At 40.9% G+C, this 24990-nt stretch overlaps 1 protein-coding gene and 1 long non-coding RNA gene across 2 annotated transcripts in view; one reads left to right on the top strand and one right to left on the bottom strand.

The window, feature by feature from the left end:
• LOC138968794 (uncharacterized) overlaps positions 1 to 24990 on the bottom strand; it is a 379269-nt gene that overhangs the window by 135870 nt on the left and 218409 nt on the right. The window lies entirely within an intron of this gene.
• Positions 1279 to 24990, top strand: part of LOC138968787 (arachidonate 12-lipoxygenase, 12R-type-like) — a 68401-nt gene continuing 44689 nt past the window's right edge. The window contains exons 1-6 of the mRNA XM_070341430.1: positions 1279 to 1389; positions 7366 to 7524; positions 16220 to 16441; positions 18360 to 18628; positions 19444 to 19488; positions 23766 to 23900. Of these exons, the coding sequence (XP_070197531.1) occupies positions 16258 to 16441; positions 18360 to 18628; positions 19444 to 19488; positions 23766 to 23900 (633 nt within the window). The 5' untranslated portion in view covers positions 1279 to 1389; positions 7366 to 7524; positions 16220 to 16257. The remainder of the gene's footprint in view (positions 1390 to 7365; positions 7525 to 16219; positions 16442 to 18359; positions 18629 to 19443; positions 19489 to 23765; positions 23901 to 24990) is intronic.

The following is a 24990-nucleotide window of genomic DNA, read 5'->3' as shown; positions in this document are numbered from 1 at the left end:
TGAATTATTTTGCGATAGCAAAATCCTTTTACAATGATCACTTTCCTTTTATATTAAGCTGATCTTTAACGTTATGGGTAAAAATCTAACAGATTGAACCAAATTATCCTTTTTCAAGCCTGTGTATGTGTAAACTCTTTTTTGCTTCGACCCGGTTCGGTTTTCGGAGTTGATTCAAAATCATCCATTATGTATCTTATGTGACTGTTGTTTTCCTCGGTAAATTAACAATTGTTGATGTAAAATAATTCTAGCTGTGAGAATAAACAATTTTCAAGATGTTTTTGATTGCGGTTTTAACCAGGCGTTCAGTTAGCTATACATATCGATTGAGAAAATGGCATTTCCTGTTTTGTCCTCCGCATGTTATACAGATGTTGTTAAAAATAAAACTGTGTATACGAATTAGGCATTTTACTTGCTGTCTGATGGCAAACATCTTTAGCTTTCATTTAAGGTATAATTTGCTTATATCCGTATGCAGTCAAGCGGTACATGACGGTTTTTTGTAACCTACCCCCTGCGTCATGGCTGCATTTTTGCAGAATATGGGTCATGTTACAAAAACGCTTCTCATTCTTAGGTTGTTGGGTTTAGCCATTTGTCGTTTACCGAACTGTGGCTGCAAATAAAACGAACTTTCCAAAAAACATAATATCTAATGTGACCACCAAAAGTAACCTTTCCACTATAGCCAGCCAGGTGACTAAATAATCAACCCCCTCTTTCCATGTTGTGCATTTTTGCAGATAGTGACCCCCTTTCGGAGACACATTTTGTATGAAAGCTGCCACTAGAAGTTATTTTGATGTCTGTTTAGAATAGCAGAGATACTATACTTTACAAAGCAGCTCAGCATAGGATTCTCGAATGATAACAATTAACCGTTGCGCGTGTGCTTTGCGGGGGAAATTGGCAGCAAGTCCCGGGGACAGCAGTCGACATGTCAAGTCGTGGCGTGTTGTATCGCGTGACCGTTGTTTTTTCTGGCACCGACCCGTAACACGCGTTTCTCACAGACCCACCCGGTTATTTTTTAAGTCGTAATTCTCTTTTTTTTAGTCGTAACCTGTTTGCACTCTGAACACCCTTTTCGCCACCCCACCCCAACCCCCAAAACTCCCTACTCTTGTATTCTACCTGTACAGCTGAGGCGATTGGACGGTTATCTGTTCATGGCGACCCACGTGTCTCCTTGGCTAGCACTTCCTGGTTGCAGATCGTGTATACTACCCGCGCTGGAGCAGAGTTTGTCGTCATTATCTGCAGGTGGCGAGTTTGGCGTGGAAGGCTCAGGACGTGTGGTGCTGTCTTTTGAGGCTTTGATTGACAATTCGGTGTGTGTGGCGCCTCTCCCTAGCTCTGCGAGCAGTGTCGATTTTGGGACAGGTCAGTGAATGAAAAGAGTTAATTTTGTTGTTTTGTTTATTTGTTTTGTTTGTGTGTGTGTGTGTGTGTGTGTGTGTGTGTGTGTGTGTGAGGGAGGGGTGGGTGGGTGGTGATGGGGTTGTGCTTGCCGGAAGGATACATTTGGTATTTACAAGTTTGTTCATATTTCAGAAACAACAGTATTTATTGACTATGACGTCACCAATATCACATTATTTTGTTTGTTAAACTCTTAGAATGTCAGCATTACGCATGGTGAATGAAAAGCAAGTGAGCACTGTTGCCACGTCAGTGACGTTTTTCTAATTTAAGTGAACTACCCTTTCATTTTTATAAACTTACAAATCTTTCATCTTTGGTCCCAGATTGTCATGTATGGGGAAATCTCAGCACAATTTTGAGTTAATAAAAGCATTATGAACATTATTTTTATGGCAAATAATGTCTGATTTTGTGTGCGAATGCCACGTCAATGACGCTGGAATTACGCTTCTTTTTTTCCGAGAAAGTTTATGGAGATCAGTTTTAAATTCAGAAAGACTTGTATCTTGGCAACAGCACGATCATTATAGTGATCGACTGACCGAGCGGAGATATATAGTGGTAAGGTGTCCGCTCTGTCTAAGAAACTCTATATGACGAAGAATTTTGTTTTTTAAAAGCGAAAAAAAAGGTTTGTTTTGTTTGTTCCCATGTTAAATAATTAATGTGCTGCATCATAGTTTTGTTGATAAATGCTGCTTCTAGCACAGGGACTCGTAATTCACGCGGCTTAGTTGCGGACTATACTTCAGTTATGACTGACTCGGAATGGAATCAGTGACTCATAAGCACTGTTGTGCCAATCTTCGATCATAGAAACGTTTTTGAATACACTCGATTGCCATTCAGTTAGCTTCCTTGCCCTTTCTCTATCGGGATATTCTCAGAACTTTTGCTGGAGAGTGTTCGCCGACGTAATTTGTCACTCCCCTCCCCCCGTTTCTCTCTCGCTCGATCACTCCCTACCTACTCCCCTACCTGCATGTGTTGGTATGATCAAACAAGTGCATATAGGGAGCAGCCGGGTTGGTATGTTTTCAGGTAAAAAAAAAAAAAAAAGATACTTGTATCCCATATAAAGCCTGGATGCACGCGATAGAGTTTGGTTCATAATGGTGTTGACTAAATAAAAAGAGTAATATATTCTGGTGCTAGGGAAAAAAAACATGCAGCCTTTTATACTGAGTCTCCAAATTGTATGCACTGAGGTATTTTCAATCTGCGTTTATCCGGAAAAAGAGACATGCAATACTCGAAACTGAACACCCACTTGGTTGTTTGCCTGCATTTTGCCCCTCCACAAAATCAGTCTCTTCACAACGGTCTGTGCATTGGCTTAAACGTTTTTTTGCTTGCCTGTGTTGTGTTTTACTCTGTACCCTGAACGCCAAAGTCTTCCCCACTTCTACACCTTTGCTGCACAACTTTCCTATACAACTCAAGACTCAAATATTTTACTGACAAATGTTGCCGTGTAAAGGCAGAAGGAAGCAAGTGTCCATGAAACGTAGTTTCGAGAAAAGCGACTTTTTGTGTTTGCATCGCAAAGCAAAGCTTTAAATGCTATCTTGTTTTACTGATGAAATGTAGGGCAGTGTTTTGCGTTTTTGTTATGAATATCAAAGCCCACATTTGATTCATCACTTAGAAATAATGATTTGTGTAGAGTTAACAGGGCTCCCCACGGACGCCCCTCCTAGTGCGTCCCGGGACCCCCACTTTTAAATTTTAGAGGGTCCATGGACCCCCACTGCAGTATTTTAGAGGGTCCCAAAGGTCCAAAAGCCGAAGAGTCCCAGTGTACTTATAAAACATTGTGGTCACGTATAGTGTACTGCGAAGTGTCTTTTTCATTGGAATATTCTATGTAGACATGACAATCCAACAACACACACACGCAAACGCATTCACACACTTTCCATTTGACTTCCTGTCCTTTTTATGTTCATGCCGGGTGTTGTTTTCTCTGTAAACATGTCAGAATGAGATTCCAAATACATGATGTTAAACGTTCAAATATAAAAGTATTGGTGTGCGCCCCTCTCTCTTTCTCTCTCTCTCTCTCTGTTTGTGCATCTGTGCTCGGTGTTTTCTTGTGTGTGTGTGTGTGTGTGTGTGTGTGTGTGTGTGTGTGTGTGTGTGTGTGTGTGTGTGTGTACGTGCGTGCGTGCGTGCGTGCGTGCGTGCGTGCGTGCGTGCGTGTGTGTGTGTGTGTGAAGTGACCGATTCCCAAAAAACTACAGGAGAGATTCTCATGAAACTTATGATACACATTCTTCGAGACGATATCCCCCAACAGGTTTTTTTCTTACTTTGTTTCGATCAATGACTTTGATTACGTCATATGCGACATTTAGTGAAAGTTGAGGCGGTGCTGTGACGACCTCACTTTTCAACCAAAATTATTGACATTTTTGTCAAGCAATCTTTGACTCAGTCTAGACTGTGGGATTGCATTTCAGCTTGTTAACTTATTAAAAATCTAGTAATGGGTTTGTTCATTAAAATTCTAGATATTCTTCATAACCTACTTAAGTAAACAAACACCGTGATATCAAGTGAAACATGTCGTTCGTTGGTATTCATGACTGTACGTAAGTCTTTTACGATCTATCACACGGATATTCTCGATCCGACTTACAACCAGGAAGTTACTCGGTTTTACCAGGTGCACAGACGATTCCTTGTTTTCTGTGTGGTTTATTTTAAGGACACGAACTCTTTCAAAGTAGAGCAAAGCCATTCATCGTGGACCACCGCAGTGTTAGCCTTGGTCGGGTCATTGTGCATTTGGCAACAGTTTACCCCCGATTATTTTAATCGGATCGCATAAACAAGTGACAGTAAACTCTGTCAGTAATCCGAGGGTGAGTAGGGGTGGGGGGGTGGGGGGTTGTTAGAGAAGAACAATGAAGAGGTAGTGACTCAAACGTCGTCTTGGGATTTCAGTCAAGGCTAACCCAGAATTCCTGAGTGATTGACACAAACTCTTTGGTCCACACATATTTACGTTTGTTTATTTGCTATGTTTTGGGGGTGTATTTTGTGTTTGTTTGTTTTCCTGGGGAAGGAGGGATATCTTTGCCCATTTCTCAATTTTGTGTCTCACCTGAGTTATGGGTGAGTCTTAGAATTCATCTATTTCCGTCCGTACGTGGAAAAAAAACCCGTTGAGGTTATCTCGTATGTTTTTCTAGATACACCTTTGAAACTTTGCACACTTTTAGGTTTTGGTTGACCGTCGTCAAATTTTGAGGTCACAGCGGGGTCATGTTTTTTTTTAATAAGAACTTAACGTAAAGGTTACCTCAGATGTTTTTGAAGATAGAGCTTTGAAACTTTACACACTTCTAGGGTTTCACAATTTTCCGACTTGACCAAAGTTTGATTGATCCTCGTCATATTTTGGGGTCACAGGGGGTCATATTTGATTCCAATAACTCATTACTCACGTTATCTCAGTCGTTTTTGAAGCTAGAGCTTTGAACACTTTGAGGGTTTGATAATTGCCAACATGAGCCCAGTTTGGTTGCCCCCTGTCACATTTTGAGGTCAAAGTGGGGTCATATTCGTAAATACTTCACGTTGAGGTTTTCTCATTTATTTTGGAGCAAAAGCCTCCAAATTTCACACAACTGTAGGTGTTGATAAACAATAGACATGACCAAAGCTGGCATGTTTTCGTCATATTTCAGAGTCACAGCATGAACATGTTTGCTGGTAATTATTTTCACTACTGAAATATCAACTGAGTTATCAAGAATATAAATGTTGACCTCATCAAGCTATGATGTCATTATTTGATTTGGACACAGCTTAGTCAATGTCTGGTACTTTTAGTCTTGGATAGCCTGTTAGTGATGACATCATATTATGATGTCATAGTGTTAGGAATGAGGTCACGCAAGTATCTGAGTACATGTTTTTTCTTGGCCAGCCAAAGATTACAATACGACGACAATATGTAGGATACCCGAATATTAACAGTTTACCGTTGCGCGCGCGCTTTGTATGGGAAATTGTCGGCAAGTCCCGGCGACAGCACCCGACACATCAAGCCGTGGCGTGTTGTATCGCGTGACGACACCGGCCCGTGTTGCACCACACTTTGAAGTAATCCCACACTTTGAAGTAAATTACTTCAAAGTGTGGGGATGTGCCCCACACTTTGAAGGAAACTCATTTTTTACTTCAAAGTGTAGGGGGATCTTCCCACACTTTGAAGTAAACTCAGTTTGTACTTCAAAGTGTGGGGGGATCTTCCCACACTTTGAAGTAACTTACTTCAAAGCGTGGGACTTTTGCATCGCCTGTTTGAGCCCGATGATTTTGTCAAAAAAAATGGCAAAGTCTTTTGGATGAGTGAACAGAAAAAGTGAGCGAGCCAAGAAACATAGTGATGTTTGTTATCAGGCTTTAAGCAATGTCCCATTGTTGAGTGTGACGAAAACTCGTGGTGACGATTTTAAAACATGTTGGGTCACGCATGGTCCAATCTTACATGGTCCAACCTTACATGGTCCAACCTTACATGGTCCAATCTTACATGGTCCAATCTTACATGGTCCAACCTTGCATGGTCCAACCTTGCATGGTCCAATCTTACATGGTCCAACCTTACATGGTCCAATCTTACATGGTCCAATATAACATGGTCCAACCTTACATGGTCCAACCTTACATGGTCCAATCTTACATGGTCCAATCTTACATGGTCCAACCTTACATGGTCCAATCTTACATGGTCCAATCTTACATGGTCCAACCTTACATGGTCCAACCTTACATGGTCCAATCTTACATGGTCCAATCTTACATGGTCCATGGTCCAACCTTACATGGTCCAATCTTGCATGGTCCAATCTTACATGGTCCAACCTTACATGGTCGAACCTTACATGGTCCAATCTTACATGGTCCAATCTTACATGGTCCAACCTTACACGGTCCAACCTTACATGGTTCAATCTTACATGGTCCAATCTAACATGGTCCAACCTTACATGGTCCAATCTTACATGGTCCAATCTTACATGGTCCAACCTTACATGGTCCAATCTTACATGGTCCAATCTTACACGGTCCAATCTTACATGGTCCAACCTTACATGGTCCAACCTTACATGGTCCAATATTACATGGTCCAATCTTACATGGTCCAACCTTACATGGTCCAACCTTACATGGTCCAATCTTACATGGTCCAATTTTACATGGTCCAATAATATATATGGACCATGTAAGATTGGACCATGTAAGATTGGACCATGTAAGGTTGGACCATGTAAGGTTGGACCATGTAAGATTGGACCATGTAAGATTGGACCATGCGTGACCCAACATGTTTTAAAATCGTCACCACGTGTTTTCGTCACACTAAACAATAGGTCATTGCTTAAAGCCTGATAACAAACATCACTGTGTTTCTTGGCTCGCTCACTTTTTCTGTTCACTCATCCAAAAGACTTTGCCATTTTTTTGACAAAATCATCAGGCTCAAACAGGCGATGCAAAAGTCCCACGCTTTGAAGTAAGTTACTTCAAAGTGTGGGAAGATCCCCCCCACACTTTGAAGTAAAAACTGAGTTTACTTCAAAGTGTGGGAAGATCCCCCCACACTTTGAAGGTTTACTTCAAAGTGTGGGGCACATCCCCACACTTTGAAGTAATTTACTTCAAAGTGTGGGATTACTTCAAAGTGTGGTGCAACAGGCCCGTAACACGCGTTTCTCACAGCCCCACCTGATTCTTTTTTTTAGTCGTAATTCTTTTTTGTTGTAACCTGCTTGCACTCTGAACACCGCCCTTTTCGCCACCCCACCCCAACCTCCAAAACTCCCTACTTCTGTATTCAACCCATAGTACTCGCAACCAGCTGAGGCGATTGGACGTGACGACCCACGTGTCTCCTTTGCTGCCACTTCCTGGTTGCAGATCGTGTATACTACCCGTGCTGGAGCCGAGTCTGTCATCATTATCTGCAGGTGGCGAGTTGGGCGTTGATCGAAGGCCGAGGACGAGTGGTGCTGATTCTGAGGCTTCGGTGTGTGTGGCGCCTCTCAGTCCCTGCGAGCAGTGTCGATTGTGGGACAGGTCTGTTAACCCGTGATTTGTAAAAATGTAAACATATTTTACAAATCACGTCGAACCTAAAACCGCGATTTGTAAAAATGTAAAAATGTAAAAATATCGCATTCCACAAAGTAATGCATGCCTTTTATTATTATTATTTTTCTTGTTTAGAGCCTCTACGCTGAGTGGTGGGGGTGGTTTTTGTTCCACATCCCATTGTGGTGCAATCCCATTTTGCCGCCGTCCCATTTTTTGTCCCATCCCATTTTCGCGACATTTCACAAGCCAAACGATATTTTACTAACATGTCATAACAATAGCGCGACATCCCATTTTGACACCATATCCCATTTGGCCGCCATGCCGTTTCACCGCATTCCATTTCGCCCCCATCCCATTGTCGCGACATTTCACAAGCCAAGCGTCATTTTACTACCGTGTCATAACAATTGCGCGACATCCCATTTTGACACCATCCCATTTGGCCGCCATCCCATTTTTTATTTATTCTTCTTGCCAAGCCTCACTATACTACTATACTGCGTTATTCAACTAGGAAGACATTCCGTTTTCGCCAAATCCCAATTTTGCCACAATCCAAAATGTCGCGAAATAGGGATGGCGGCGAAATGGGATGACGACAAAACGGCATGGCGACAAAATGGAATGTGGCGCTATTGGTATGACACGGTGGTAAAATGACATTTGGCCTGTGAAATGTCGCGAAAATGGGATGGGGGAAAATGGGATAACGGCGAAACGGGAATGCGCCAAAATGGGATGTGGAGCTAATGGTACATGACATGGTGGTAACATGACACTTGGCCTGTAAAATGTCGCGAAAATAGGATGGGGGCAAAATGGGCTAACGGCGAAACGGGATTGCGCCATAATGGGATGTGGAGCTAGTGGTACATGATATGGTGGTAAAATGACACTTGGCCTGAGAAATGTCGCGAAAATGGGATGGGGGCGAATTGGGATAACGGCGAAACGGTACTAATAAATCCCTTGCCTTTGGGGTAGTGCGACTCTGTCACTGCTAGCTTTCCACTGGGAGGAAGCGACCGGAATTTCCCAACGATGGGACATCCTAGTAATGAAAAAAAAAATGAAAAAAAATCTTAAAATTAACAGAGTCGCGCTACCCCAAAAAGTCAAGGGATTTCGTTTTTGTCCCTTGACTTTGGAGATGACAAGAAAATATCGGGCGCAAAAACGTGATTTGTAAAAATTGTTACAAATCACGGGGCGCGCCCCGTGATTTGTAACAATTTTTACATTTTTACAAATCACGGGTTAACAAGGTCAGTGAATGAAAAGTTAATTTTGTTGTTTGTTTGTTTTGTGTGTGTGTGTATGCGAGAGAGGGGTGGGGTGGGTGGTGATGAGGTTGTGTGTGTGTGTGTGTGTGTGTGTGTGTGTGTGTGTGTGTGCGTGTGTGTGTGTGTGTGTGTGTGGTTGTGCGCCCCCGTCTTTCTGTCTGTTTTTCTGTTGGTTGGTTGGTCTTATGTGTTATGTGTGTTGTCCTATACAAATGTTGTTTACAGGCAGGCAGGGTGTGCCGAAGAAAATTTTCCATTTTTATATAATATTTTAATGGACAATAAAGTGCTGTTGTTATTGTTATTGTTATTATTGTGTTTGTGTACCTATATGTCTGTCGGCCAGTCGGTTTGTCTGTCTACCTGGCCACCTGCCTGTCTGCGTTGTTCAGACACGTTGTTCGTTGGACTGGAACATTAGATTTTACTTTATTTAAGATTTTATCTTATTCTGTTTTCGTTCGTGTGTTTTATGCCAGAGCAAAATAATCTACTTTATGTTCAGTTTTCATTCTGTTGTCAATGCTATGCCCGTTCCCTGCAAGGATTTTTTTTAATGGACTTTCACGTTTAAACATAACTCCCCCCCCCCCCCCCCCCAACCTCGAATACGAAAAACAACACAGACATAACAATAATGTACAGACCATTGAAGATTCTTAGTTCACATACAGGCCCCCACTGCTATGACTGTCACTTGTAACAAATGTCATTACTTAAAAAGTATGATTCTCAAAGGAGTAGACTGCACTTTAAGGCACATTCTTTCCAAGGCCAAACAAAAATATATGTTGGTTTAGTGTAAAGTGACCAAATAAGATAGAGTCGGTATAAGGTCGGTTTCGTTTAAAAAAAAAATCGATTTTAAAGGTTACTTTCCTTAGTCTCTGTATGGCTCGCAAATGTGCCAAAAGTTGGGGTTTTTGTTGTTGTTTTTAGAAATAAAAGAAAAGTTTTAGGGCCGGCGGGATGAAATAGGGTCGGTCGGGTGACCCCAAACCAACATATATTTTTGTTTGGCCTAATGAAAACAATTTAGCTAACCGTCTCAGATCTGGCCAGGCTTTCAAATGGGACAAGACCTTCCCTTCACTTTCTCATATACCAAACATAAACAGTCTGGATGCTCTCTGTGCTTAGTGTGATTGTTTTAAGCACAAATTGTGTAAATGCCACTAGTTGCGGCCTTCACCGTGCTTCGCCGTCGGTCGTGGATGACCCAGAGCCTCACAAAATCGTCTTTATCTCTGCAACTATTTGGAGTTTTTAATTCAGACTTCATGCTATCTCCAATCACCATACGACCTTCCCATTGCCCAACTTTTGAAAGATTATCATTGTAAACAAACAAATAAACGATGACGCAATTTGAAATACACAGTCCGGATGATGTGGGTCGTGGACGACCCAAACTTTTTACGTTGAATCCTTCTTTGAAACGTATGGGTCGTACACGACCCACATCATCCGGACTGCATACCTGTCAAGCTCTTGTGGACTCTCACCATAAGATTTTGCTAACAAAACCATAAGTTTTCACCAAAAAGCATAAGACAACGTGCAAAATTGCAGAAGTCGTTAGATTAATCACCACAAGAACTAAATACACTTTTGTCAACACTGAACTGCACTGTTTTATGTAATTTTGAAATGCAAAGCATGTTTAAATGTAAATTTATTGTACCGAGAATCACCTAAATTGTACAAAGACAGTACACTTCCAACCAGACACACATTTAGTGATTTACACCCCTCACAAATGTTTTACCAGAATGCACAAAAACACCACTTGATAGTAAAGGCACAAGACAAGTGTGTATTAACAACATTCATTCATTGAGCACAGTGATTCAATCAGTGAATCATGAATGGAAACCCCCACCACAAAAGAGAACATTTTATCCAAACAGAACATGTAAAACACACAAGTTACAAGCCAGAAACTCATGTGTGTCTCAACAATCAAGGACAAATACCAGATCAACAAAAATATGACAGGTAAATGCTTTAGTTTGAGGTCGCGCATGTTTTAAAAACAAGTCGTATATGATCGGTTGTGACAGACATCCGGTGCCAACTTTCGCTCTCTACCTCTTCGAAAATGCATCATAACGCCCTTATTGTAATTGATATGGCCTCACACTAGGTACAACGTGAGAAAATACTGTGTAGATACTAGAACAACAAAACATATTACATGTCAATGCTTTAGTTTAAAGTCGCGCGTGTTCTAAAAACAAGTCCGACATGATCGGAGGTGACAGGAATCCGGCTACTTTCACTTTTGATCGCTAGTTCTTGGAAAATGCATCACAACTCCCTTAGTTTCATTTGTATGGCTTAAAACTTCGTACAACGTGAGAAAATACATTGAAGATACCGAGAACAACACAATAGTACATGTAACTGCTTTAATTTGAGATCGCGTGTGGTCAAGCGTTGTCGCACAGTACTCAGTCAGATCGCGCTGACGGTGCACATGCGCGTTGCCTTGTACTTCCGCCGGATCAGTTACCGCGAGATTTTGTAGCTGCAACTTTGTTCTCGAACGAACCTTTGCGATCGTTTTTTTGTTTTTTTATTTGACCAAATTGTTTTGTAAAAACCGTAAGATCTTCGGCATACGCCGTAAGACTTGAAAAAACATCAAAATTCCGTAAGAATTACGCGAAAAACGTAAGACTTGACAGGTATGCGGACTGTGTAGTCCAAAGCATGATCCGGTGAAGATTAAAACAAAACAATTCATCACAAAATGTCACTTCACCACAGCAATCGAGCAGTGTGTTCATTTCAGGTGTGTGTCCAAACGAGGGATGGTCTTATCCAATGTAAAAACCTTGCCTGATTTGAGACGGTGAACCAAACTGCATTCACCAGAAGAAGCATGCTTTTGATGACACAATGCTTCCTGTGTAAAGCTAAGGTCCCACTATCACGCATACTTTGGCGAACCACAACGAGTTACTACGATTTTGTGACAACGATGTTTGCCACGAATGATTGCAAAAATTCGGCCGAACAAGAACGGAGTATTTCGAACCACAGCTACCTCGGCGATTGTCTCCACGAATCCCAAATGGTTGTAGTTCGCCGTCAAAATTCGTCACAGTTGGACCTGGGCTTAACAATACAGCTTTTATGCATGCCGGCCTTCAACAGTTCGATTCATACCTAATATCAAGAGCCTGGCTCATTTCTGTGCAGAGTGGGTATTTGATTTATATATGAATGCATTTCTTAAAAACAACACTTACCGTCAGGATGTTGACTCTTGTAATGTGTCCAAGTGGAAGGTTAATCTTATCACACGAACAAGCCATGGCAACTCTGACGGATAAGCAGAACTTTTCTTAACAAGAATTTATTTGTTCGCGAGAGAGAGAGAGAGAGAGAGAGAGAGAGAGAGAGAGAGAGAGAGACAGAGACAGAGACAGAGACAGAGACAGAGAGACAGACAGACAGAGACAGACAGAAAAAGAGACAGAGGCAGACAGCCAGCCAGCCAGACAGCCAGCCAGACATACAGATAGCGACAGAGAGAGAGATAGACAGAGACATGGAGAGAGAGAACCAGAGAAATAGACTGACAGACAAAGTCGGAGAGAACCTGAGAGAGACGGGTTAGAATTAGTCATGGAGACATTGGATTATGTGAGATGCAATCACATCGATTTCGGGGTCATTGGGGGAGGGGGCGGGACACGAACAGGCCAAAAAGGCTTTAGCTCCAGGGAGGGACATCGACGGAGAGGGGAAGCGACGTCGGAGGGAGTGTGTGTGAGCGTGGAAGGGAGAGGGTAGCAAAACAGGGTGTCGTAACAGAGGCATCATGTACGTATAGGAGATACGAGAAAGTTATATTGGAATACGGACTTTACAAGGCCTACAAAAATCACACCTAACAAGACAAGAGGCGAAGCCTTCAAGGCTCACGTAAGAAATCGACAAACAGTAACACAAACTCAATCACTCAGTCACACATACACACACACACAGTAAGCATAGGTGACACTGTGCAAGAAAGCGAGACACTAGATCTAGATCTGTCTGTCTGCATGTAGCCTACTTACAAAGTTACAGGGACACGACTGCCAACTAGTCTCGGCCCGCACAAAAAAACAATGACCGAGACGTTCAGTAATTCCTTCGCGTGACGTCTAACCCTCTTACGCCATAATGTGACGTCTTCAAATGACGAAATGTTAAAGTTTCTACCACAGACATACACACGCACGCACGCACGCACATACGCACATACGCACGCACGCACGCACGCACGCACGCACGCACGCACAGACAGACAAAGTTACGATCGCATAGGCTACACTTACGTGAGCCAAAAAGCAAATGCTTACATACGACTCGCCTGGTTACCCCAGCCCCTCCCTAAACCACAATACCGCATAGAAGACTCCCTCCCTTTTAAGACCCCTAACCCCCCGATAAGACATTTTGAAGACCGTGTTTTCTCAGATACTCTGTTCATAACCTCTGTAAGTTTACCCCCATTTTGAGACCTGTTTTTCTCAGGGTTTTATAGGTCTTAAAAGGAGGATTCCCAGGGGCGGACGAGGGGGGGGGGGGTTCTGGGGTTTCCGGAAACTGCCCTCCTCCCCCCCCCCCCCCCCCAGCCAAAAAATAAAAATAAATTGTTTTTTTTTGTTTTGGGTTGTTGTTGTTGGACAAAATCTGCTGCCTGAAACTGGTAATGATCATCCTCAGAATGCACCAGATTGCACCATTTTGCATCCTTTTTTTCAAAATTTTCCGGGGGAGCATGCCCCCGGACCCCCCTAGCAAGCTAGGCGCTCCGCGCCGTCGGCTCGGCGTTTCGCGCCTTCACACCCATATCTTCACAATATACTTTTGGAAACCCCCCCCCATAAAATAAACTGATCCGCCCCTGATTCCACTACCTATGATCTCGCCTCCCCCCTCCCCCCACAAAAAAAACCATGTTCAAGCTTCATAAAATGTACAAGAGAACTCCTCTTTGGCTTATGTAACCTGTGTCAATCCATTTAGTTATTCAACCGTAAGAATATTTCACCTATTCAAACTCGCACAACCACCTTTCCACCACCATCACTAACTAGACTGATATATACACAACATCAACCAGATTGTTTTTAACAAGAATCATAAAAACTGAATTACTCATTTTCTTGACCAAATTGAGTTTTGGCTAGCCCAGACAAAATATGTATACTCAGATACTTGCGTGACTTCAATTCTGACACTATGACATCATAACATGATGTCATCACCAATATTCTAGCCAAGACTGTGACCAAATTAAACAATGACATCATTAAGCGTGATGACACTAATGTGACTAGCATTGCCACGGCGTTAACGTCCGACCAAGAAACTTACCAAAAATCAGTAACTGTAAAGAAATCTGTCTAGCAAGCTTGAATTAAGTCCAATCACCACCAAATTTTTTGTCCAGTTCAGTCGTGCTATTTATAAGTTTGTCACGCGATTTGTTTTAGCAAAGGGGGGTGAAAGGGGGATCATTTGTGTTTTTTAACGTTTTTTTGTGTGTGTTTTCTTTTCCACTGCTTTTTTAAAAGTTATTTTGTAACAGAAAGTATTATAAATAATGTTATAACCAAACAAGGTGTAAAACCTATGAATTAGCTGAAATATTGTTAACATTGTACACAGAAATAAGGAGACAGTGCAAAGAAAAAAACAAGCAAATCACGCATTCACTCACAGCATCCTGACTCAAATGAAACAAAACTGTGACACTCACCAAATGATGTCTAGGTAATCCATATTGAATATAAGGCCCCCCCCCCCCCAAAAAAAAAAAAAAAGTCTGTTTACATAGGCAAAAAGAATAGGGTCGGTAGGTCGGGATTTTTTTAACATTTTTTTTTCTCCCCAAAAAACATATTTTTAAGTTATTTTGCCAAAAAACAAAGATTTTTTTTTCCCCAAATGCCAAAAAAAGTCTAGGGTCGAGCGAAAAAAATAGGGTCGGTCGGGTTACCGTAAACAGACTATATTTTTTGGGGGGCCTAAGTCACATTTTCACAACAAAGTACCAACTCTACACCTATGAACATTTCCAAAAGAATTAGGAGGCTCCAGCCATCCATTGTTATCAGTGCTGCCACGCCCCCTTGCACCTACACGATTCCGAGATACATGTGCGTCTAGCAGTACCACCCCTACCACGTGTAGTTTGCCGACTCGTACTAGCAACAACAGGACTGTTTCTTCCTCACTATCACTGCTATTATCGCTTTCTTGAGGCGAAAACGACACGTCGGAATCATGATCTACAGGATCCTCAAGATCCAACATCCGGAGAATCTCCTCCCGTGACAAGGCTCGCCTTTGATTCATTTTTTTTGTTGGAAAAAACAACGCAAATCTGCACTAATTTGATCAGGGCGGAAGAGGAAACCACGTGTATCAAGGGAAACAACTCAATTTATTGCAATCTTCAAAAACCGGGAAGCAATCACGAGTCTTGTACCTTGTATGACTGTTACTGAAAAATACACATCCCGTCCATGGGCGTGTCAGCGCTGCTACTGATTTATTCACCTCCCGTCGCGAAAGACTTATTCTCTTGATAGCTCAGTGGATATTTCAGAGGTGAAAAACTTCTCCAGCAAACATTTTCATGCAGATAAAAAAAAAGAAGCCAAATGTTGGTCATGTCTGCTAATCATGAACACCAACATTTGGGTGAAATTTGGAGGCTTTTGCATCCAAAATAACTAAGAATAATCAACGTAAATCCTTTTAAACATGACCCCGCTGTGACCTCACAATGTGACTGGGGTAAACCAAATTAGTCATATTGGCATATTATATAACCCTTTAACTTAGTTTAAGTGTGCAACGTTTCGAAGCTCTAAAACGCCTGTAATAACATCAATGTTAGGATATTATGAATCGAACATGACCCCTTGTGACCCCAAAATTTGACAAGTGTCAATCAAACTTAAGTCAAGTCGGCAGATTATCAAACCCAAGAAGTGTTCAAGGATTTAAAGCTCTAGCTTCAAAAACTTCCGTGATAACCTTAACGTCATGTTTTTATGAAACCAATATGACCCCGTTGTGACCCAAAAATGTGATGAGGATCACCCAAACTGGGATCACTTCGTGAGATCAACAAACCCTAAAAGTGTGCAAAGTTTCAGAGGTCTAGCTTAAAACAAAACCTCCCAGATAACCTCAACGTTAAGTGGGTTTTTTTTGTCACGGACGGACGGACAGACGTCAAGCCGGTCCGGCATACAGACGGACACATGTGAACCCTAATACTCACCGATTACTCAGGTGAGTCAAAAATATGCGTTTCAAAATAAAGTCGAAGGGAATGAACGATGTTTAATTTCATGTCTTCTTTTGTTATGCAGGACAAAACATCCAAAGTTGGAAAGGGCAAAAGAATAAAATGGCAAACGTCGAGGGGTATGTCATCAAGGTCTACATTGCCCAGGTCACTCCCCTAAAGAAAGCTGAGTTGTCTGTTATTCTCTTCGATGATTGCGACAGCCCTTCAGATGAGATCGCAATGAACCCGGAACCTTTTGGTTGCTCCACAGTCGTCGTTCCAATTACAAAAATGGATAAAATTGGTATGCCAGGCATTGTTCCAAGCATCAAAAATATACATACTTACAACAATCAAAACAAAACAGTCGAGATCAATGCGTAAGTATACTAGAAATACAAACATGCATATCAGCACAAGGCCATTCCTGGTGAACACACACACACACACACACACACACACACACACACACACACACACACACACACACACACACACACACACGCACCCCCACGCATAATCTCTCTCTCTCTCTCTCTCTCTCTCTCTCTCTCTCTCTCTCACACACTAAGTGACATATATGTGCACACATGCACTCACACACGCTCACACACGCCATATATATACATTCCAACCAATATATACCGAGAGGCATAAATTCCGCAAACTGAACTTTAAAAAATCACAAAAAATCAACTCAGTGGTGAATGTTTTCAATGTTTGAATATTTTATTTATTGGCCATTTTAGTGTTTATAAACCTTCGCTTTATTGATTTTGAATAGAACATCATGAAATGACAATTTTAAAAAACAAGAAGAGCAAACGCTCGATCGAGTCACTTTCGCAGTTCTGAATATTATATGAGGCATCAGATGGACAGGAAGAAATTGCTATTCACAACACAATGAGTCACGTTCACATAAAATTTGAGCCCGGTCACTTTTATAGTTTCTGAGAAAAGCCCAACGTTAAGTTGTGTGTTGCCGAACAGAAAAGGCTAGTTATCTCCCTTGTTTTTCTGATAACGTTCGTAAAAGGCTACAGATGTAAATACTTTGATGTAAAGAATAATCCTACAAAGTTTCAATCACATCCGATGAACTTTGTCAAAGATATAAAATGTCTAATTTTTCCTTTGACGCTGACCTGTGACCTTGAAAAAGGTCAAAGGTCAACGAAACCATCGTTAAAGTGTAGAGGTCATTGGAGGTCACGACTAAACAAAATATGAGCCCGATCGCTTTGATAGTTTCCGAGAAAAGTCCAACGTTAAGGTGGTGTCTACGGACGGCCGGCCGGACGGCCGGCCGGACAGACTAACACTGACCGATTACATAGAGTCACTTTTTCTCAAGTGACTCAAAAAGTGACTGAGTCCAAGCGCAATGATTTCGGAAAACGTTCAGTGTTCATCACGTTCAATGCTTTGGCCAGCTCTAAGCATCCCAATCGCTTGCTGTCTCTCTCCTTCATCAAGTCGTGGCATGATTGCGATATCTGATACAGCCAAACAGCCAGTTGCATTTTATAGGGCCATACACTATCTTTTTTACGTTATTGTCTCCCGTTCAGCCCATTGTCTTTATTAGCACAGTGAGCTGTGGCTGGATCAGCAATACTGCAAAGCGCACGCTGACAGCGTGAAACATTTGCTCCGACACTCAAGATGTCAACTACAAATTACAGGTTCAATCTGATTTTCGTTTGAGAGCAAAATCGTTCAATGCACTATTTGCAGAATTTATGCCTTTCAGTATATAACTGAATACGAACATACCTGGATGCATACATCCATGCAAATGAATGCATACAGAGCGAAATGACATCAGGTTATAATGGTTAGGTAGAACACATTGTTTCAGCTACTCCTCTCCTGGATGTAAACAGTGTTACTCCTGCAGATCTGTTCATCTTCTTTGCCATACATTCATACATACATCCATGCATAATATACATAAATACATTCATACATACATACATACATACATACATACATACATACACACACACACACACACACACACACACACACACACACACATTTACATACATACATACATACATACATACATACATACATACATACATACATACATACATACATACATACATACATACATACATACATACATACATACATACATACATACATACATTCAAATTACGGCCTGTATTACAAACATTTCCCTCACTGTTGATTACATCTTTGTAATGGTACAGGCAGCGACGCTAGGATTGTCAAGGTTAAGATCCGCGCAGGGAAAAAAACAACGTGCTACGTGGACAGAATTGAAGTGAAAAGCAAGTACACCAACGCCAACTTCGGTGTTTTCTGTCTGGTGGAGTATCCAAATTGGACATTCGCCCCCGACACTGACACATCTCTCCCTCAGAATAATAACACCGAATCAAACAAAAAGAGGCTTGAGACACTTCAAAAGACCAGAAAAGAGTACAAGTTCAAGAAGCCCGATGGTTTGCCTGCGCAGGTCAGAGAGAGAGAGAGAGAGGGGAGAGAGAGAGAGAGGGAGAGAGAGAGAGAGGGAGAGAGCGGGAGAGGGAGAGAGTGAGAGAAAGAGAGAATGAGAGTTAGCGAGAGAGCGTTTGTGAGAGAGAGCGAACAAGAGAGAGTAAGAGAGGGATGGAGAGGAAGAAGGAGAGAAAGAGAGAGAGAGAGGCAGACAAAAACGTAAATGCGCGCGTGTGTGTGTGTGTGTGTGTGTGCGTGCGTGCATGAGCAGTTGTATGTGTGTGCGCACGTACAGCTGTATGTGTGTGCGTACGTGTGGGTGTTTGTGTATGCGCGGGTGTATTTGTGTTGGCGTGTGCGTGTGTGTGTGTGTGTGTGTGTGTGTGTATGTGTGTGTGTGCGTGCGTGCGTGTGTGTGTGTGTGTGTGTGTGTGTTTGGACTAGATGTTCGTTTAGTAGTAAAGTATGTTTATTATATTTTATCATGAATTCAAAGAACATAATGAAATAATGCGAATGAAACAAATCTGCAAAATACTCTCCAGCAAGAGAAGGTACACACACTGGTAAAGCAACGATTTGGAATACTGAAGCAAAGTGAAAACGAAGAATCACGAGTATTCGGTCGTAAAATGGCCATATGACAATTAGTTGAAGCAGGTTTACGTTCTTGTGCCGCCGAAGAAAGAAGAAGACGATACATACGAAACGACGGGGTGTTATTTACACATTATAAGGGTGGCTGGGATGAAAAGGGAGGTGATGGGTGCTAGCTTTTGATTATTATTTTAAATTGCCCTGTAACTGTTTGCTTTCCATGTGCACTGATGGCAGGTTGACAAAATGCCAAAGGAGGAAAAGTTTTCTTCTCAGTACGGGGTAAGTTATGCAGAGTGATTATCTGTCTGCTATGACGATAGTGTGTTTATTTATCTGTTGCGCTTGACTGTTGGAGAGAACAAACGGCGAGATCGGATTCGTTGAATTGACAACACATTTCAATTGCAAGGCTGACCCCCTTTCGCGTGTACCTCGGCCATGGTTTGTTCGATGTATTGAGGGTAATTTGAATTAAAGACACAGTAAGCCTCCTGTAAACCATCACAGATACTGTCAGACTTTTACACACAGTACAAACACCTTTTCATTTAAACACTCACCGTTTGAGAACATCCTAGGTGCCCTCCGTAAAGAGCGAGCAATTTTCAAAGAATTCACTTTTGCGTGGTTTAATTATCTTACCTCTGAGCCATCGTGAACCCTTGTGATCCAGTTTCCTTTTTTCACAATGTAGTCGTCAGTTTGTAATTTGAATGCGACTCTGCAATAGCACGTTATTATGTACCTCTGAATCTATACGAAACAAACGGCTGCGATTCACAAGAACTCCAGCGATGGTTTTTGACTGTAAAGAGGAACTGGCGTCGTCTGCTACGAGAACCACGACCTTGCGTGACCCTGCTTCCGGGCTTTTCTTTTTTCAAACTTTCAAAACTTCGAATTGTACTGATCTTGTCTTGATGAAAAAAGAATTCTTTTATGATTTAAGAATGTTTGTGTAACAAGCTGTCAATTTATTATTTAGATTTTAAAAGTTAGGTCTTGCGCCCAAACGCACCACGGTTCGATTTTGAGAGGAGACAATCCGCAAAATTAATTCTTTGAAAATTGCTCGCTCTTTACGTAGTGCACCTAGGATGTTCTCAAGCGGTGAGCGTTCAAATGGAAGGGTGTTTGTACTGTGTGTAAAAGCCTGACAGTATCTGTGATGGTTTACGGGAGGCTTACTGTGCCTTTAAGAAAACATTTTATCGAGCTACATCTAGGCACACACAAGCGACTTATTATTTTTGTTTCGACCTTATCTCAAGATTATTTACCGTTATAATTGGAGGATGCTGTTGATACCATATTAGGGACAGTAAATATTTGTATACTCTATTTGATCCTCTATCAGTCTTCTTCATGTGTGGGCAAACAAGATTCCATTGATCAACACCGTACAAAAAATTACTAAATGATTGAACAGTTTTTATGTGCAAGAGCGATACTATATATATTCAAGATGTATTTATTATCTATTGAATCAGCCAAATGCCCTATTGTATAATTTGGTTCTCTCTACAAGCCTGAGCGTTCATCTACATAAAAATAATATTTGAAAAGTGACATGTCGCTTTTTACTTACTTTTCTCATTGTCATAGGTAGAGGAAATGTGCTATTTTCTGTCATAATGGGTAGGGTGTAGTGGTAGTAAAAGCATCACAGTTCACGATTTTGCGCGTTTAAGCGGTGTATCGATGTTTTTCCCTTGCTAAGCATAATACCTCAACTTGAATGTACCAAAGTTTCAGCACACCCTAACCACTTAACCACTTTAAATCATATGATTATTTCTGTTTCATGGTTGAAAATGATTTTCAAAAATTGGTACAAATTTTACTCGGGCCGTAACTATAGTTTTATGCTCTATTTCGTTCCTTTTTTAGTTTTCTTGAATTATGATCAATTGTTTAATAGTGTATCTAAACATTCACAATAGAATCTAACAATGCCTTCAGTAGTAATTGTGTGAAACTGTCTGATAGACCATGTTCAAGTTTCATTCATTATCTCAGAATGAGCGCGTTAAGACAAGTCTGTTTGCTTTTACTGGACTAAGCAATCCTTGGACTAACAGGACACTTGTGTTTTAAACATATCCTGTTACTTTTACTTATATTTCTAATCGGAAGTGAACACGCTTTCTTTTCTGTCAAAATGGATAGGGGGTAGGGATAGTAAAAGCATCACAGTTCAAATGTTGCACGGTAAGGGGTGTATTTCTTTTAACTTTAAATAAGAGGGATACCTCAACTGATCTATTCAACTTGGTATCTAACACAATTTCAGAACAGTGTAACCACTCTTACACTTTTAATTCATGTATGTCTGTGTTCCATGCTGGAAATTGAGTTTCAAAAAAGGGTACAAAAGTGTTTTTTTCTGGATTTACCAGTAAAATCACTATGTTTTATTATATATTGTGTTTCCCTATTCCTCCTCTTTAGTGTCTGGTCATCCCATTGCTATTTTGCTTACATATCAAACAATCTCATCCAACCACTTCTTCATTAGGGATTGCGTGGAAAAGTCTGATACCTATGCTAAAACTTCACATGTGCAAGTTAAGTCCTATCAGCCCTGAAAGTCCAACAAATGGTGTACTCGCCTTTGGCTTAGTGATTCTGAAAATTTGCTCGAGGTCAACATACAACACACAACACAGCGTCACATAATTTTACATCGTAAACTTGATGTAACAATTTGGTTCCAGAAGTTTATAACTGTCGTATGTCAGGTTTTCACAACGTGCATGTTTGTTATGCACATGACCAGGAAAAGTCTAAAGCTGACAGTTATGTTAAAAAACAACTTACTGTACAGGTAAAAAAAATCGGAATCATGAACAGAAACAACCAAGGGAATATTTCGTGACTGTTCAAACGGCTTGAGTTGCGAGAAAGAGTACATAAGAACTCTATTTGTAGAAAGTCAAAGTGAGATCGTAAATTTTTGTTCGACGAAAGGTAGATTTTTGATTATGATTTCGTGTTGTGTACCCATTTTGAGTCGGAAAATGTGAATGGAAACGTGATCTGTAAATTAAAACAAGTCGCGTAATGCGAAATTACTACATTTAGTCAAGTTGTCGAACTCACGGAATGAAACTGAACGCACTGCACTTTTTCACCAAGACAATACAGCTTCGTCAATCCCCCGCACGTGTAAAACGCAGGGAAACTGACAAGCCAGTCAGTATATAGCGTGGTAGCGGTTTGGTTTAGCAGGATAGCGCGCTTTTCTGTATCTCTATTCTTTTTAACATTTTGAGCTTGTTTTTAATCCAAACATAACATATCTATATGTTTTTTTAATCAGGAACCGACAAGGAATAATATGAAATTGTTTTTAAATCGATTTCGGAAATTTTATTTTAATCATAATTTTTATATTTTTAATTTTCAGAGCTTGTTTTAATCCAAATATAACATATTTATATGTTTTTGGAATCAGAAAATAATGAAGAATAAGATGAACGTAATTTTGGATCGATTTATAAAAAAATAATTTTGATTACAATTTTCAGATTTTTAATGACCAAAGTCATTAATTAAATTTTAAGCCTCCAAGCTGAAATGCAATACCAAAGTCCGGCCTTTGTTGAAGATGGCTTGGCCAAAATTTCAATCAATTTGATTGAAAAATGAGGGTGTGACAGTGCCGCCTCAAGTTTTACAAAAAGCCGGATATGACGTCATCAAAGACATTTATCCAAAAACTGAGAAAAAACGTTCGGGGATATCATACCCAGGAACTCTCATGTCAAATTTCATAAAGATCGGTCCAGTAGTTTACTCTGAATCGCTCTACACACACACAGAGACACACAGACACACAATACACCACGACCCTCGTCTCGATTCCCCCTCTATGTTAAAACATTTAGTCAAAACTTGACTAAATGTAAAAAAAAAAGCAGCTTTGTTCCCTGTATTCATTTTTAAAAATCAAAACCAATGAGTGTTTGTTCAAATCTGCTGTGCTACCTACTATGGGAATCCACACTGTCGTCATTAAAAGCCCAAAAAGCATTAAAAGAGCTTTTTGTTTGATTTTGTGACCCTCCCAGTCCCAACATCTAAATTATAATATTAAAAAGGTATGGCTTTACCTTCAAATTTGACTACAGCTCATTTTCAGCACTTAATAGTTAAAAGCAAATCTGTATGTCCTCACTTTATAACATTGCAAATCTATTTCTTACAAACGTTTTACACATGGCTTTTTTTGCCAACTAAAGTCAGTTATATGGAGCAAACGACACACAACTAAATACAAAAAGTCCAAAAGCCAGAGGCAAGTAAACTTTGTTTTATCGATTTTTCTTCCAAGCGATCCGAATGTACCCCTCTTAATTAACGATTTACGATATGCAACAATTGAACGTGCTTTGTTGCAACAGTACTAGTATCGCCGAGTTTTTTATGAAACGAAAAAATATGTTTCTTACAAATGTAACGTTCATATAATTATGGGTCAGAAATGACGCGATATCAATTAAGATTTTGGTCGTCGAACATTTATAACAATATAATGTGTCATTCAATTTTAGGCGGAAGTTGTTGGACATTTCATCAAAGCGGAGTTCACGAAGTTCCTCGACGGAACCTTCAAACACCCCAAACACACAGTACAGTCCTTGGAGGACCTAACAAGCTTATACGGAGGAGTCTTCAATAAGCCTGAGGTTTTTCACTTTGTTTCCTTTTCCTTTGGTTGTTCTTGCCGTTGTCTTCGTCGTCGTCGTCGATGGTGTCATTGTAGGTGTCGTTGTTGTTGTTGTTGTTGTTGTTGTTGTTGTTGTTGTTGTTGTTGTTGTTGTTGTTTAATTTTTAGGAAAGATTTGTTTTGTACATTTATTAATTTATATCGGAGTCTGTAGCCAAAATGCGTTAATTATTAATTGGTTTTATATCTATATAGCTCTACGGAAATAAAAAGATCTGCAAATGATTGAAATTGGTATATGGGGAGGGGGGGTGGGTAGTAGGGACAGCATGAACGATGCAATCGTTAAAGGACAATCAGCAGCACAATATGAAGTTGTGAAATGTTGGTTACATCAAGGGAATCAGGGGCGGATCAGTTCATTTTATGGGGGGGGGGTTCCAAAAGTATATTGTGAATATATGGGTGTGAAGGCGCGAAGCGCCTAGCTTGCTAGGGGGTCCGGGGGCATGCCCCCCCGGACAATTTTGAAAAAAAGGATGCAAAATGGTGCATGCAATCTGGTGCATTCTGAGGATGATCATTACCAGTTTCAGGCAGCAGATTTTGTCCAACAACAACAACCCCACAAAAAAACAAAAACAAAAAATGTTGGCTGGGGGGGGGGGGGGGGTTCCGGAAACCCCAGAACCCCCCCCCCCCTCCCCTCGTCCGCCCCTGGGAATGTTTCGAGATTATTGCTTTCCCGATATTTAAACTTTAGATCTGTACACGAGTCTGTTTCAATTATGTGTGTTTAAGAGAGAATCTTAAAAATAATGTCTGCTTACCCAACGTACTGATCACAGCACCTCTAATAGATCAGAGCGCAGAAACTAATTAGGAATTATCATTTATTCACGTTGCACATCGCTAATCGCTCGATCTGCTATGGATGCGCAATGACGCTTGTTTAGCGTGCCTCTTTCAGTTACATTGGCTAGTTTTTGTTCTTCAGGAGTCTGTCCTGATTACAGGGTTTTATTAAACAGAACGCACATAGGTCTGGCTAAAACCTCGATCAAATCCTTTGATACTTTAGGTGGAATCTCGTCTGGTCCTTGCGCATT

The sequence above is a fragment of the Littorina saxatilis genome, linkage group LG6 (assembly GCF_037325665.1).
Source record: "Littorina saxatilis isolate snail1 linkage group LG6, US_GU_Lsax_2.0, whole genome shotgun sequence".
In the NCBI taxonomy this organism is placed as follows: Eukaryota; Metazoa; Mollusca; class Gastropoda; order Littorinimorpha; family Littorinidae; genus Littorina; species Littorina saxatilis.
Note: the sequence above shows the minus strand (reverse complement) of the source record. Positions and strands in the feature narration are given on the sequence as shown.